This window comes from Delphinus delphis, chromosome 14 (genome assembly GCF_949987515.2).
Source record: "Delphinus delphis chromosome 14, mDelDel1.2, whole genome shotgun sequence".
Classification (NCBI taxonomy): Eukaryota; Metazoa; Chordata; class Mammalia; order Artiodactyla; family Delphinidae; genus Delphinus; species Delphinus delphis.
In genome coordinates, this window is record NC_082696.1 from 81506704 (window position 1) to 81522644 (window position 15941).

Below are 15941 nucleotides of genomic sequence, written 5' to 3' on the forward strand. Positions count from 1 at the left end.
TTTATTCTAAGCGCTAACGGCACAGAAATGAAAAATGTCCAATATGGCTAAATTAAGTATGACATACCCATATAATAGACTATCATCTAACCTCAAAAACAAGTGTGTAGGAATATTAAATCACACCAAATATTCAGGAGGTAATATGCATAATAAAGCAGATTTAGTAGACTTCTGCTATTTTTGATGCCCTGCATCCCTTTCTTTTTTTTGGGGTGACCTCTTTTCTTTGGGGAACTTCCACTTCCCCATCCCATGGGATTTGGGAATGGACCTGTCAGTCAGAGTGTCTCTCCACTCTCCCGCGAAACTAGCATTTTTGAGACCTATACAAGTTAGTGATCTGGACTTTCAAATTTGGTTTGGTCTTCATTGGGGAACCTGCAAATTGTTTGGTGTGTTAGGTAACTGGCCAAAATTTTCATTAAAAGTTGTTGAAAACTCCTTTAATTTATTTCACATGTTTATGTCACTTAACACTTTCAGTGGTGTCTTTGAAAATCGGCCTATGAAGATAAGATAGCTCCTTGAACAATGAAACTTGAAAGGACTAATAGATGCTTTTAGCTGTAAACTGAAAGCAGAAAGATAAGAATTATGAGACTATAGGGGCCTGAAGTTTGCTTTCAGATTCACAGTTCTGCCTTGAGTTTACTCTACAAATTAATTAATGAAGATTTTAAAAATTGTTTATAAAGATAAGAATGAATAGTCAAAAATCTTTCAGTAAAACGGTAATAAGTTGCTATTCCTAAATTTGTCATTTAGCTTTGTGGTTATTGATTAGTTATTGTGTGCTATTCATCTGCTGGTGAAATATTTCAGTCAAATACATTACTCCAAGGTTTATCAAGAATCTATGGGAAAATACCCCAAAACCTGCTAATGAAAAATTACAATCACTGTTGTTTTTGTACTTACATGGGGAAATACAAGTAGTATTTAACCATACACATGTGTTGATTATCCGCTCCATAAACTAGCTTATTCACTGGCTTTCCCATTAGGACCATCTCCCTCCACTGTCAATCTTATGTTCTGATGGAATGTAATCTGAATATAATTACGAGACAAAGATACACTATGTAAGACTCTCAGAGTTCATTCAAACATCAAGTGTAAATTATTTAGGTATAGCCTAGTTCTTTGCACTAGATGCCCAAATGTTCTATATTAACACTGCTACTAAATTTTTTGTATTTCTTTGTGTGTGTGTGTGTGTGTGTGTGTGTGTGTGTGTGTGCAAAAACCTCTATGTATAAAGTATAGCATGTGGAGTAGGAAAATGGGTGAATTGACACATGTAATAAACAATAGAACTGGATTTTAATCTACCATTATAAACAAACATCAAAAACTAAGAATGTTTCTCATGATGAATTTCACAATTTAAGTTATTCATTACCATAGAAAATGTAGAACAGTATATCTATTGTGAAAAGCAAAACCTTTGTCAGAGAGAAAATAACTTTTTTCCCAGAGTCCATAAAGGAATCTTTCTGTAAGAAACAGTAGTTGGATTTCTGTTTAGAATATCCTAACATTTTAAAGTATATCAGAGATTATAAAATTAGTATCAAAAAGTTAAACCAATAATTAGTTAAAAAACATAATGGAAGAAGATTCCATTGGCAATAGCCACCAGGTAGTCTAAATACTTTAGAACAAACTTAAGAAGTATTCAACAAAATGAAAAGAAAAAAACTTTACTGGTGGAAAGAAAAAGAAAACGTTTTGACTAAATATGAAGATACACTGAGTTCTGAGATGGAAAGACTCAGTATTGTGAATATTCTAACTCTCTCTATATAATCTATTAATTTAATGAAGTCCTAATACAAAGCAAGCAGTGTTTTTGTGAAGATCTGCCCAACAATTCCAAAGTTAATGTGGAAGGGTAAACATTTAAGAAAATCTGAAAATAAGAGTAACTATAAATGAAAAATAAAGGTAAAGGAATTCTCCCAACCTGAGATTAAAATGTATTATAGAATTTCGATAATTAAAACATTATGGTATTGACAACATCATACAGCAGAACAGTATAGCTGAATAGGAAGGAAGTCCAGAAACAAGTATATTTATCAATTTAACATACATTAAAGATGAATTTTGCAGCCTGGGTGGAGAGAATCTATTATTCAATAAGTGATATTGGATAGAGTGCCAGTTATCAGGAAAAAAATAGATTTCTACTCTATATTTACATAAAAATAAATTACTGATAACTAAAAATTTCTATGTAAGAAATGAACTATAAAATTACTAGAAGAAAAATATAGATGAATATTCATATATTTTGGGGGTGTCAGAGAAGGCTTTTCCGAGCACCATCAAAGGTAGAAGCCATGGAAGAAAAGACAGATTTAGATTTAAGTACAATTAAAAAAAAAAAAACTGTGCATGGTACAAAAACTATAAAGAAAAAGTTAAAATGAAAACCATAATTTAAAATATTATAGTTTAAGGAAAAGTTTGCATAGTGTGATCACACTTTCTTAATAATACACCCACAACACACATACTTAGAACATGAATGCATACACTCCCTCTCTCTCTCCCCCTCTTCCTCTTTCCCTCCCCTCCTCTCTCTCTCTTTAGAAAAGCTTTGAAAGGATAGCATCCAAAATGTTACTGGTGTTTATAGTGGAAAGGTGGGATTTGGGTGACTTTATATGCATCTCTGTATTTTCTGAATGTTCTGCAATTAATATGGACTACTCCTATAAAATAATTTAAGCAAGTATAGTAGACTAATTCAGGAGATGCCAGATGAACTTACCACGTGCCAAGTTAGACCGAGTCCATTTCAGTGTCCATTTGGTGCCCTTCTCTCTGTTTTTTCAGGGTGAAGAAGGAGACCAGGGCGGAATTGGACAGGTTGGAGCTCAAGGACCTCCGGTGAAGTATTTTTAGAAACATATTTAACTATGTTGCGGGACACTGGTGATCTTTGGAGGATATCATTACTGCTTGCTGAACTTCTGGGGTTTGGGAGAGGATATGCCAAAATATTTCTGTAAAATTCACAGTTTTTCATTTTTTAAATATACAGCATCTGTCAAGGAATGCAAGATTTGTAAAAAGTATGCTTTTTGGAACACTTATGCACGAGCTCGGGAGACAACACATGTCATTCTCATGTCTCCGCTATTGACCCAAATATTTCTGGAATTCTTTTTTGAATTACCTTCAGAGTCAGAAAATAAGCCCCACAAGAATGAGCGGCTTTATTCTGATTTGGCCAGATCTCACTTTGTGTCCTGACTGGATCACCCTGGCCATGTGTATTTCAGGCCATTCCTAATTGATCTACAGAGAACCGGGACTGACCTGGATGTAAAACAAACAGTTGGAGATGCCCCCTTTTCTGCAGTGAGAGCATGGGGAAATGACTGGCCTAGAGCTACTTTATCCTAAGCCATTGTGGACAGTTAGCAAGTTGCCCAGAAGTGACTACCCCGCTTTCCTGATGGGGCGTCTGCCCGCTGCTTCTCCCCAGGGAGCATCTCTACGGCATCTGCTGCTGTGGGTCCAGACAGTCAAGAATGACAACACTCAGTGTTGAAGGGGGTCCTAGGATCGACGCCCTGCACCCTCATTTTGAGGATTACCCCCTCCTGTGCCCGAGAAGGGAGGAGATGGCTTCCTCCTGCCCCAGATTGGGATTCAGAATGCCTTTTATCGTAGAAATGGTGTAATGTAGAGTGATGGCAAGTGAATGATGGAGACCCCAGCTACACTTATAGGAAGAAGCTTTTGTGGGGACCTGTTGCCTTGGATGGCACACACTGGTGGGGAAAAATTAGTCCAAGGTTTAAAATCACGATCATGTGACCCGTAACCACGTTACAAACCACGAAGGAGGCAAAAGTGGCAGTGTATTCTGTGTGAGTTAAAAGTCAAAGGCTTTATCGTGATTCTTTGAGGCTAATGATACCTACTCTTTTGCCATCAGTCATTGTTCCGATTCCAGATTTGTGTAAGTCTTCAGAATTTTTAAAAAGGGTTTTAACATCAGAAGAATTCCTTTTGGATTTTTCTTGTAAACCAGGAAAGTTTGTCTGCAATATAATGTCACTTTTTCTCAGTGTTACCTTTGGTTATGATAACATCCTTCTTCTCGATCAGCATTTGTGATGACATCAAGGAATGTGCGCTTCAACTAAGAGAATTTACTTCTCTTTTTTACATTTCCAGGGAGCTCAAGGTTTGAGAGGCATCGCTGGCATAACTGGGGCCAAAGGGGAAAAAGTAAGATGATGATGGTGACGATACACTACGAAAATGCATAAATGTTTAAGCTTGGGGCCATTTCAAATATCTTCTTATCTTTAACAACGTCACTTTTTATTTCTTACTTGGTGCTTTGTAGATGTTTGGTTGGGTTCTTACTTTCTGTTATAAACGTAGATGATAGAAATGAGTCATACACAGGATACTTGTTATTATTATATATTTTAAATTATTTTGGGTAAATAGGAGTAAGCAGGGCTGTTACGCTTAGTCTCTTTTCTTTATCAGTAGTTGACACTGATAACACTGACACAGCACCTGGAGTGCCCGGCAAAAGCAGAGGAGGATGGAGAGGTGGAGCTGAGGATGACGCGTTGCCCTTGGTGGGGAGGGCAGGGCAGGGCAGGGATGGCTTGTCTGAGTGAATAGAAGAAGCAATAACAAGGCAAGCTTGAGCATTCATGATGAGCTCAGAAATATTTTTCTTGCTGTGCGTGTGTGTGTGTGTGTGTGTGTATGTGTGTGTGTGTGTGTGTGTGTATGAGTAGAGGGGGCGTGTCTAGCTTCTCTCAGATGTTAAGGAAATGGTCAGCACTTTGTATAAAGTTTGTTAGGAAAGCCCATTTGTAGGCTCCAGAGAATTAAAAACGGGGCTCTTTGCCCACCACCCCTCCTGACCCTCGCCTCACCCTCTGCAGAACCTCTGAGGCTAATTCATGTTGTTCTGCACAGAAGCACAGAGTCTTTCATTAGCAACCGGACAAGGATAACGGGCACATTGTAGGTGCTCAGTAAATGAAATTCAACCTTTTCAATAAAGAGATGCACACTTTTGTGGATCGAAGGAATTGCTTCATGAATAATTCCATCACTTTCATTTTTTCAGCTGCTTTCTCTGTCTGTCTAGGTTTTCTCATTGTGCCCGTCTCCCTCTTCTGTTTCCTATAGAATGCGGTTTCTTTTCTAAAAACACTGTATTTTTAAAAACATATTTTGCATTTCTGTACTCATGTTTCCTTAAGGAACATTCTGTGTGTACTCTTCTGTTATTAAAAAATAAATCCCATTTATTTTGAAGTTGCTGATACACAGGCTTTTGCTTTTTCTGGGTTTAAATCACTTCCTAAAATACGTGACCCTCACTTTGAAACCAATTACTGTTCTTGATATGCTCTTTATTTGAGGTATTTTGCTACTTGGTAGTTTTCAAAATTTCTCATTTCCTCTGATTTTTGTCCAATTGCTTTCATTAAAAAGAAAAAAGCTCTTCCGGTGAATTCAGACCTGCGGAATGGTTACCTAGTAACAGCAGTTAGGGTCTGAGCTGGTGCTGAACAGCAATAAGAGAGAGAGAGAGAGAGAGAGAGAGAGGGAAAGGGAGAGAGATGGGCAGCGTCCAAGCCATTTCTATAACTCGAAGGCTGGCTCTCCTTCCACCAGGCAACGTGAGTGACGACTTCAAGGGCTTTTTCAGGTCTCCCAAACCTCTTCTTCACTGGTGGAAGGAGAACGCCTTCTGCTCTATTCTAGTTTTAGGGATCAGAGGTTTTCAAGGCTCTGTGGTGCCTCTGCTTCTTTCTTTGATTCCACCCACGTCTGAACCTTCTAGCAAAGGTTTTCTAATTTTTAATTCTTACTGCAGACACCGTCCACCTGGTTTTCTTGGCCTGACATTTACCCAAAACCCTTTTGACTGTTTTCCATTTCTTTTATCATCTCCTCCTTGCAAGCCTGTTTGTCAGGAGATGGCTTGTTCGCTTCAGGTGCCCATCTGTCTTCTCGTTCCCCTGGTAGAGGAGAAGAAGTTTTAAACAGGGGAGTGTGTCTTGTCATGCAGCATATGTAGAGAGCACTGAAAACCCCATATTCTTGTTTTCAAATCACATTTTCATTCTTATAATGAAAATAGGGAGGCGATATGTGCAATAGATAACAAAGACAGAGATAGTTTCACGATGATTAGATGTATAAAACTCTGTAGTTTTTAGCCATCATCACTCAGCAGGGTAAATCTCTTGTGGAGAAAATAGATCAATCACTTTATACATACTGAACCTACCATCTATCCAGGATGGAAGAGGAGATGCTTAAATCCTTATTACAATTCGTTCCTCTGAATCACACGGCTGGACTCCTGATTCTAGGTCTGGGTGGGGATCTTGAGTCCCAGAAATCCCTCCCACTGGTGTGGTGGCTGTGGAGTCCACAGCAGCTACTGTTTGGGTGGCCCCTTCGTCTTCACCATCAATGAATTCCTGTAGGGATCCTGAGAACCCTGGAGTGTGATGACCAAACCTTTTCCAGTAGGCTTGCCAAGTTCTCTAAACAGGTAGCTCATATCAGCAATCAGGAATGGACGCAGTGTTTGTTAACTTAAAATATTCAGGGTGGTATCAAAGATTGGGTGTAGGTACTTTTGGTGGGATGAGAGAATGTAAACCAGTGTTTTAACATCTGAGGTTTCTGATTAAATACTCCTCGGGTTCACTGATGAATAGAGTGTATATTACAAAACACAAAACCTCCTTTTTATCTGGCTATTGAAGTTCTTTAGAAAGACTGGTGTGCCCTTTAGCATACATGGCTGATCTCAAGTTCATTTCTTTGTCTCGTTTATTTCCAGGGCGCTCGGGGCTTAGATGGAGAACCCGGACCACAAGGTCTCCCTGGTGCACCTGTGAGTAGTTTTCCTTTCATGGGATCCACTGATAGATTTTTTCGCAATGATCAATGATAGATTTTTTTGCTATATGTGTGTGTGTGTGTGCAAGTGTCTTTACGTGTGAATAAAGTGGAAAAATGGGCAATAGTTTCTATATTTATTTAAAATTTTAAAATTAAGACAAGCATCTCTTTTTTGTACAGAGAAACGTTCTTCTGACTTGTTATGGGTTTTGTTTTTCTCATAAGTATAGTCAAATTGTTAAGTTTTTATGCTTTTGCTGCGTTTTCCTTTTGCTTTGGTTGCTAGGACGCACAGAGTCACAGAAACTCTCTCACTTGAAGTTCCTGGGTAGTTCTGTCATTTTTCTCTCCTGTGATTTCTGATCTCATTATCTGATCTTCTGACGGCCGTGTGCACACGTGTCCTTATTGTGGACGGCCTCACACCTGTTTTGGAAGTAAATAAACCAAAGAGCTGTTCATTAATATCTCTCACACCACATTGAAAAGAAGAAAAGGTATAGTAAAGTAGAATTTCCAACTATCGAGGTCCAGTGGGAAGGACAGAATGTAACTGAAGGATGACATTTTAAGATCCACCTCCAGAACGTGTGGTGGAGGTAGTGCACCAAGCGGGCCTGAGAGGAAGGAGGGCCTGCAAAGCCGTGCTGGGGGGGAGGCGGGGCACAGGCGGGAAGAGGCCCTGTCGGGGTGATGGGGGTGTGTGCTGCCGTAGGCCCGGCACGGCCTGGGTGCAGAGCTCCTTTTGAGAAGATGAACTTGAATAGATAAGGTCGAAGCACATGATGGAGAGTGTGTGATGCCAATCTGGGCGATGCGAAGTGATCCAGTAGGAACAGGAAGCCATTTGAGGTCTCAGAGCAGTTAAGCAATTCAACAAAAGCTATATTTTAGGAAGACACCTCTTCTCGTCTATTACCGCCTGTACCGTATATCAACATTAGTTGGGTAATTGTGACAGAAATCATTATTATTGACTGGGGGAGCAAGTAATATGGAGAAAAGGTTGGCAACTCGTCCAAACCTCGACCCACCACGATAGTCAATGAGGCTAGAGGATGTGTAGATATAGTTACGGATGTCAAGGTTACCTGCAGTGCGGACCTTAATTTTATTATACTTATTCATCCAAAGAGCACAGAGCATTATGCCTTGACAATGAAATCAATAGACATGTACGTCTCAATTATCTTTATGGTAATATCAATTTTGAGGACCATATAATTTTTATAAAAAGATTTCTTGAGGCATCCATGATAGAGCAAAGCCATTGGGATGAAAGGGCAATAGTAAGGCAGTGTAGATGGTGTTTTATAATTTCGAAAGTCTATCAAAAAGTTACTTTGGTTTACTTAAACGCAATTTTATTTTCATACAGGGTGATCAAGGGCGGCGAGGACCTCTAGGAGAAACAGGTCCCAAGGGAGACAGAGTGAGTTTGAATTCGCGTTCATCACCGCGAGCATGCAGGTTGTGCTGGTCTCTTTGATGTGACCTAAGTACACGTGGTAATTGACTGTGTCTTGTCTGTCTTCTCCCTTCTACCCTGCAGGGGGCTCAAGGTTCTCGAGGAATTCCTGGTCTCCCTGGGTCCAAGGGCGACACGGTACGTGAGCTGTAGTCATCAAGCCCATTTTTCAAAGTGCTTATTTTAATAAAACTTTAGAAAGTGTTGAAGGGAAGAAGAATGTGTTTCTAAGAGACAGTGTGTTTCTTTGTGCGTCTTTAGGGCTTGCCAGGTGTGGACGGCCGGGATGGGATACCTGGAATGCCGGGAACAAAGGTAGCTGTGTGATTTAGTCTAAAGGTGGTGGAGTCGTCCCTGCCCGGGGCCAGCCAAGCACAGGGTTTCCATTACTACGTCATTGGGACTTTTATGGAGCTGGTTTTGGCTTTTTTCCTCCTTCTAATTTTTTCATCAAGTGTCAGTTCAAGATACTTATTAGAAGTCAGAAAGAGAAAGACAAATACCATATGATATCAGTTACAAGTGGAATCTGAAACATGGCACAAATGAACCTATCTACAAAACACAAAACAGCCTCACAGACGTAGAGAACAGACTTGTGGTTGCCAAGGGGAGGAGTTTGGGGAGGGACAGACTGGGAGGTTGGGATTAGCAAATGCAAACTATTATATATAGGATGGATAAACAACAAGGTCCTACTGTACAGCACAAGGAACTATATCCAGTGTCCTGAGATAAACCATAATGGAAAAGAATAATGAAAAGAAGGTATCTGTGTGTATAGCTGAGTCACTTTTCTGTACAGCAGAAATTAACACCACATTCTAAATCAACCACACTTCAATAAAAAAAAATTATTAGAATAGAATGTTTGTTTGCTTGGTTTCAGAAAGTCAGTAAAATTGCCCCATTGATGAAAGTAGGCAGAAGGAAATTATGTATTTTGATTGCATTTCTGTCCTAAGTCCTATCCCATCTCCCCGCCCTGAACTGGGTCATGCTATAAAAGTGCGAGTAAGGTCAGCTGTGCGGATACTCCTTTTACTTAGAAGGTCTTGGTCTTTCCTTTTCTTTAAAGAAGGATGGCAGTTCATACAGATTCAACAAAAATTTTTTTCAGGGTGAACTAGGGAAACCTGGACCTCCTGGGGAAGCAGGGTTGCAGGGGTTACCTGTAAGTATTTGAGTATTTAAATGTTGATTGGTTTATATACATATTTGGAAGATATGCACTTGGGGGAGAAACATGTTTTGTATGTAATTTGATAAGTTCTGGAGAAGAAATGATGCTTTCATTTTATATTTTTACAATTTTACATTGACATTTCTGTACTTTTTCTCTGAATAACTAGTTATTTCTCTGGTAACCACCCTGAGCTTTAACTTTATATTTTGCATCCCTCCTCTCTCTAGAGTTCACTAAACCTTCCTTATGTCGTTTCACTAACCCTGAGCTGTGGTCCAGGCTTTATACTTCCTCCTACTTTTAACCAGTTCTGAAGCTCTTGTACCAGGGTTGAGCCATAAGAGGTTGAGAGGATGTTCAGGGAACGATGTGAGATAATAAGATTTCATTGTTTGATCGTGTGCTATTTTGAATTATTCAAATTGGTGTTTTCCTGCATTAATGTGGCTGGAAGTTCACGTGGGTTATACCACGTGTATTCTTGGCCCTTTGGAGGCAAGTATTTCAAGTTAAAAGGGATACTTGGCAATGATGAGGGCTGCCCTCGGTTTATTATGATATCTGACACCTTAAAATAATCAGAGAAATCCGGCCTCCCAGTGGCACCAAATCTCAGACCCAGCATTCTCCTGCCATTCTCTCTTTCTACTTAAGGCTTAGAGTTTTTGATAGGTCCTTGCTTTGTATTCCACACATGAAATCATGCCAGGAAGAGCTCCTGTTGATCTGAAAATAGGATTCTAATTTGGAAGTTCATCCTTGAGAAGTAACTTTAGTTTAGAGCTAGAATTTGCTCTAAGGGTATTCAGACATAACAAGCCAGTTACAGTAAAGTTGCCTTCTCCACTGTGGGTAGGTCTATAACTGTTCAAACTGGGGAACTAGGAAGAATCTCCCTCTAAAGCTTTGAGGTTGTCACGACGCCCCCAGCCCCTCGGCAGTACGCAGTGGGCTTGGCATCTCACGGATTCTCAGAGGAGGTGATTAAACCTAAGTTCTCTGTGCATGCTTTCAGGGTATACCTGGAATTCCTGGCGCAAAGGGTGTTGCCGGTGAAAAGGTAAAAGATGCAAACTTTGTAATTAATATTTTTATCTATTTCTTTATTCTTTTACTAATATATTTTATTTATCATTTTATATATTTCCAACCTGCCTTTTATTTTATGTTTGACCTTAAGGAGAAATCAAAAAGGCCTTAAGGCTTCAGAAGCTAATCTCTTTCCCAGTTGCAGAAATAGTACTTTGACAAAGCGTTGCTGATCAGACTACCTTCTTGAAAGAGTCATCCTCTGCCAGTGTAAAACAGAGACAGTTTGATTGCTCTTTATGATTTACTATGAGGACGATATTAAGCCATAGAAAATGTCCGTGCATATTATTAAGATGACTTATCTTAAGCTAAAAGATACTAAGCATTTTGTTCACATAATGATCAGTTCTAAGTGCTATATCCTAGCACTTAAGAACAATAGTTGAAAGAAAAAGTTAAAGGGATAAAATATAGCGTTACTTTAAATAAAACAGATAAACTGTGAATAACGTAGAAATTGATTACTGTTAGATTACACAGCTCCAGGCCTCCGATCGTAGTGGCTCATGGAGTCTTGCGCAGAGATGTGCCCTAGTAAGCAGACCATGAGCCACTGATGGTGGGGTGGGGTCCCAGACACCTGCTTTCCCTGGAGCTTCCTGGCGCACCCCTTATTTCCTCATGTTGGCATGACCTTTTACAATTTTAATGGTGTCCGTGTCAGGTATCAATAAAAAGGCTCCAAGAACTGTATTAGAGGTGGAAACGATGAAGAAAGACATATACAATTCACATTGTAAAGAAAGAAAAATCCTCTCTTATTCTTGTCTGTCTAAAGACCTTCATTTCTGGACATCTGACCTTCGCTTTTAAACATTTTTGACATCTATATTATGCCTCTGGAAGTGACAAAACAGTATCCTAACCTAAATCTGAAGAACGTGGATGTACCCACCAAGAAAGAGAGTTTACATCTCAATGTAAAATCCGGAAAGTGACGCTATTTAAGTGTAAGAAATACCCAGCCTGGGTAAGACAGGTTGATCATTATGCTTATTTACTGCCTGAATTACTCTAAATATTGTATTTTACCTTCAGGGTAACACAGGTGCTCCAGGGAAGCCCGGTCAACTGGGGAATTCAGGCAAACCGGTAAGTTGCCATAGGTTACCTTTTCATACCTTGTAACCTGTTGTAATCACTAAGCAAAGGATTAGGGAGTTTAACTTTTTCTTCACCTGCCTTCCTTATAACAGGGCCGCCAGGGGCCACCAGGAGAGGTGGGACTCCGAGGACCTCGGGGCCTCCCTGTGAGTATTCCTTTTCTGTGGACCCCTCCCAAAGTGCCTTCCCCAGGCTTTGCTGGGTCTTCCTTCCCGCCTCTCCCTCCCTCCCTCCCTCCCTCCCTTCCTTCCTTCCTTTATTCATTCATCCATTAACTCATCCAGGAATGCCTTCTGACGTTTTAACATGTGATAATCCAGGTAAACAATGGAACAGGAATGCTACTTAGATATACAATATGCTTTTTGTCCCCTAGAAAGTAGAAACAAAAATGAAGTATTTAAAAAAAAAAAAACATGCTGACCCTTTCTGCTCTCATCCCATGATGTAGGAAATATTTTAGTGTGATTAAAAAAAACAACCTTATTGAGGTATAATTCACATACTATATAATTCACCCATTTAAAATATACAATCCACTGAGTTTTAGTGCATTTGCAGAATTGTGCAATTGTCACCACAGTCCACTTTAAAACATTTTCATCACCTCAAAAAGAAACTCTAGATCCACTTGCAATTCAACATTTCCCTGCCCCCACCCACCCACCCACCCACCCAGTCCTCTCAAACCTAGGAAACCACTCATCCACTTTCTATAGATTTGCCCATTCTGGAAATTTCATATAAATGGAATCATGCAGTATGTGGGGTTTTTAATGATTGGCTTCTCTCACTTAGCATAATGTTTCAAGGTTCTTCTATGCTGTACCATGTATCAGTACTTCATTCCTTTTTATCGCCAAATAGTATTCAATTGTATGGATGTACCACGTTTTATTCATCCATTCATGCATCGATGGGCGTGGGGGCTGTTTCCACTTTTTGGCCATTATGATTAATGCTGCTGTGGACGTTTTTCTACAAGTTTTTGTGTTGACTTGTTTCATTTCACTTGAGTACATACCTACGAGGGGATCGTGTGATAACTCTATTTTAATCTTTTGAGAACCTGCCAGACTTCTTTTAGTGTGAATTTATAAATGTGTCTATTTTGCAGCAAATATAGCTATGTATATTTTCTCACTAGATACACTTTAACCCTTAGAGAGAAACTGATTTGGAAATGAAACATGATGCACTCAAACTTAACTTTAAAAAAATTCTCCCTGGTCTTGATTTTAAGTTCTTATCTTCAAAGCCTGCCGGGTAACACAAAGAACTCCAAGTGAGAACACAGAAACGTTCCCAAATATCATTGTTACTTTTTAAAGAGCGTCTCTTGAGTATGTCGAGTGAGGATTTTCACGCTTCGGAAAAGTGAAATATCCCAGGTGTCTCGCGATATGAGAGTGGAGTGTGGAGTTTTCCCACCTCTCACCGCTGTCCGTCAGCTGACCTGTACCAGGCGGTGTCCAATACTTTCCCTCGACTGTCAGAGCAGTGAGGTCATAGCTGGATCCTATTTCTGAAGCAACAGAAAGACTGATCGGTGTGGAGGAAGGGCGCTGGAGCTTTGAGAAAATTGCCTATTTCATCTCGTACTCACGTTATAGAGCAGAAAGCAGTACAGTTGTAGGTCCCCCTGCTGATGGCAGGACCAGGTACAGAGCACAAGCCGAACGCGTGCAGTGGGCCCGGCCCATCCCCAGCTCAGGACTCGAGGCCGGCCTTCGCAAGCGATGGCGTGCGGTGGAGGCGGTGTTGACTTCGCTCACGGGAGGGCGGCGGATCCGAGGAAGTTACGCCTGCGCAGGGTTTTGGGCCTGATTCCGGTTTTGCTTGTTAGTTTCTGTAAGCGTCCGCGTTCTTCCCACTGTTGCCGTCACCGAGGCTCAAAGCCTTGGTGTCTCTTCTCCATCACGTTCCTGCCCCCAGGTGGACCTGCTCATCCTACCACGTCCTCTCTAAAGCCTCCTGTCTGACCCTTCTTTCTAAGCCCACGTCCACCCCCTGGCTCAGGTGGTTCACTGCTGCTTGCTGGTTGCAGTCATTTCCTGATTTGCCTTCCCTGCTCCCATCTTTCCTTCTGCTGCGGCTCGCAGCAGGGTACTCTCGGTATTCTGGCTGGGATAGCTCTCCGTTCTCCAGGACTCTTGCACACCGCAGGGTGTCCTGCATCCAGAACTCCAGCAGTGTCCCCGCAGTCCTGGTGACAAACGTAAATGCCTGGGGAACGGTAGGGCTCCAAGTCTGCACGTGCCTCCATACTGGTCTTTGCAAAGCACAGCATCCAGCATCATTTCTCGTCTTCATTTAAAAATCTTCAGTGGATTTCCACTGACAATAAAGGAAAGCCTGAAATCCTAAACTGTCTGTTTATCCCCTAGTTTTACTTCCCATTTCTGCCGTGCTAAGAGCCTGTGTTCCAGCCAAGCTAGACTTCATGCTAATTCCCAAACACTCTCTGCACTTCTCAGGCTGCCTGTTTTCTTTGTGATGCCCTGCAGCTGAGATGGCTTTTTCCTCTATTTCTGACTGGACATCCCATGTGCCCTCCTAGATACAATTGAAGTGTTAATTCTGCAATGGAACCATCTCTGATGACGCCCTACCCCCCAGATAGAAGTGATCTCTCCTTATTCTGAACCTGTAACCCTTGGTCCCTTTTTGCCCTGTGGTGTGGAAACTGCAGGAAGTCAGGAACACGTCTGATCCACATTTGTGTTCCCTACATCTCTTTCCTCGGGGCCTGCCGTAAGGTCGTGCTCAATAAATATTCCTTGAAATGCATTGGATGGGAGGTACAGTAAATCTTGCTATGCTGCCTCTGTTCATAATTGACTTTTCACCTACTATAAATTTTTCAGAAGAGTATCATGTGTGGTTATAAATATTATAGTTCTGGATCAGAGTTTTTACACCAAATGTACTTACTGAAAGATACATTTGTTCTTTCATTTTCCATCATTAAATTCATTTTCTTGGTACATTCACACATTGTCACCTATTCCCCACAAGTTTGATCAGTTCTTCCTGCAAATCTTAAATTGAGAAGCTGAGTAGAAGGAATGAAACCTATTTCTAATGTGTCCTGTGGAAGAATCAAGGTTAACCGTAGTCTGTCTTTGAAATTAAATTCTCCCCTTTCCTCACCGTTGTTCCGTCAACTTTCGCCAACGCCACGGCAAAAAATATTGGAGTTTTGGCATCTCTAGGGATTACGTATGAGCACGTATCTTTACCACTTGGCTTGTGCTTCCGGCTTTCTCTGTCACATTCCCCTGTGTTTACACCTGCGTCTGGGTGACTCCTGGTTTAGAGCCAGCAGGTGGCTGGGGCCTCTGATTTGGTCCTACCGTGTAGTCGCTCCGGTCCGGCTTCCTCTTCCAGGCTTCCCAGAACTTGCCAGGGCTTTTGTTGAGTGGGTTGTGTTTGCTCTGCTCTCGTGATTTCGACTGGGATGAGTGCCACACCGATCTACCCCCAGTTTTCTGAAGACTCTACACTCGTGGAATGTGGAAGTCTGTCTCCTCTCTCTTGAAGACTTCTAACCTGACCCCATCACCAGCAGCTTCAGCACAGAGGTCCCACATGCTGTGCAGTTGAGTGACCTAAGCTACCTTCCTACCCCATCAGACTCTGGAATATTCTTCCAGTCAACACTTCGTGAAGCAGCTGTGATGGTTATAGTGTAAACAGATTGTCATCTGCTTCTGTGTGAGGGGATATTTAAACCTACACTGGAGAGAAATACAAAGTACACAATGTTGTAAAATTGAATGAATCTTAAAAAATATTTCTGTGGCAAGCCTAAAAATCACCCCTGTAGTAGGACTAATATGCTCTGCCAATGTTAATATGAAAATGGGTTTGTAAAAGCAGCAATCTTTAGCAATCATAACTCATCTTCTGGGTTGAACATCCTTTTTGCCAGAAAGAGGAATTTAGTGTATACTACAGACTGAGTAGAGTGATTTATAATTTCCCAGTTCTGAAACTGGCAAGGTACTAAGGATAATGTTTGTTCTTCAGCTAGTTAGCACTTGGGGTTATCAGGCAAATACAACAACCACCACAATCTAGAGCACAGTGGAGTAAAGTCCATTTTTTTGGTAAAATAATTATGACAACCCAAGTATGATAAAATGCATTTTTCGGTGGTATTTTAGA

General features: G+C 40.9%; 1 protein-coding gene across 2 annotated transcripts in view; it reads left to right on the plus strand.

Moving 5' to 3' along the window:
- COL9A1 (collagen type IX alpha 1 chain) overlaps nucleotides 1-15941 on the plus strand; it is an 83771-nt gene that overhangs the window by 40418 nt on the left and 27412 nt on the right. For both annotated transcript variants that reach the window (XM_060030641.1, XM_060030642.1), the window contains 10 exons: nucleotides 2848-2901; nucleotides 4201-4254; nucleotides 6860-6913; nucleotides 8300-8353; nucleotides 8474-8527; nucleotides 8651-8704; nucleotides 9510-9563; nucleotides 10591-10635; nucleotides 11706-11759; nucleotides 11864-11917. In XM_060030641.1, coding sequence (XP_059886624.1) covers nucleotides 2848-2901; nucleotides 4201-4254; nucleotides 6860-6913; nucleotides 8300-8353; nucleotides 8474-8527; nucleotides 8651-8704; nucleotides 9510-9563; nucleotides 10591-10635; nucleotides 11706-11759; nucleotides 11864-11917 — 531 coding nt within the window. The remainder of the gene's footprint in view (nucleotides 1-2847; nucleotides 2902-4200; nucleotides 4255-6859; nucleotides 6914-8299; nucleotides 8354-8473; nucleotides 8528-8650; nucleotides 8705-9509; nucleotides 9564-10590; nucleotides 10636-11705; nucleotides 11760-11863; nucleotides 11918-15941) is intronic.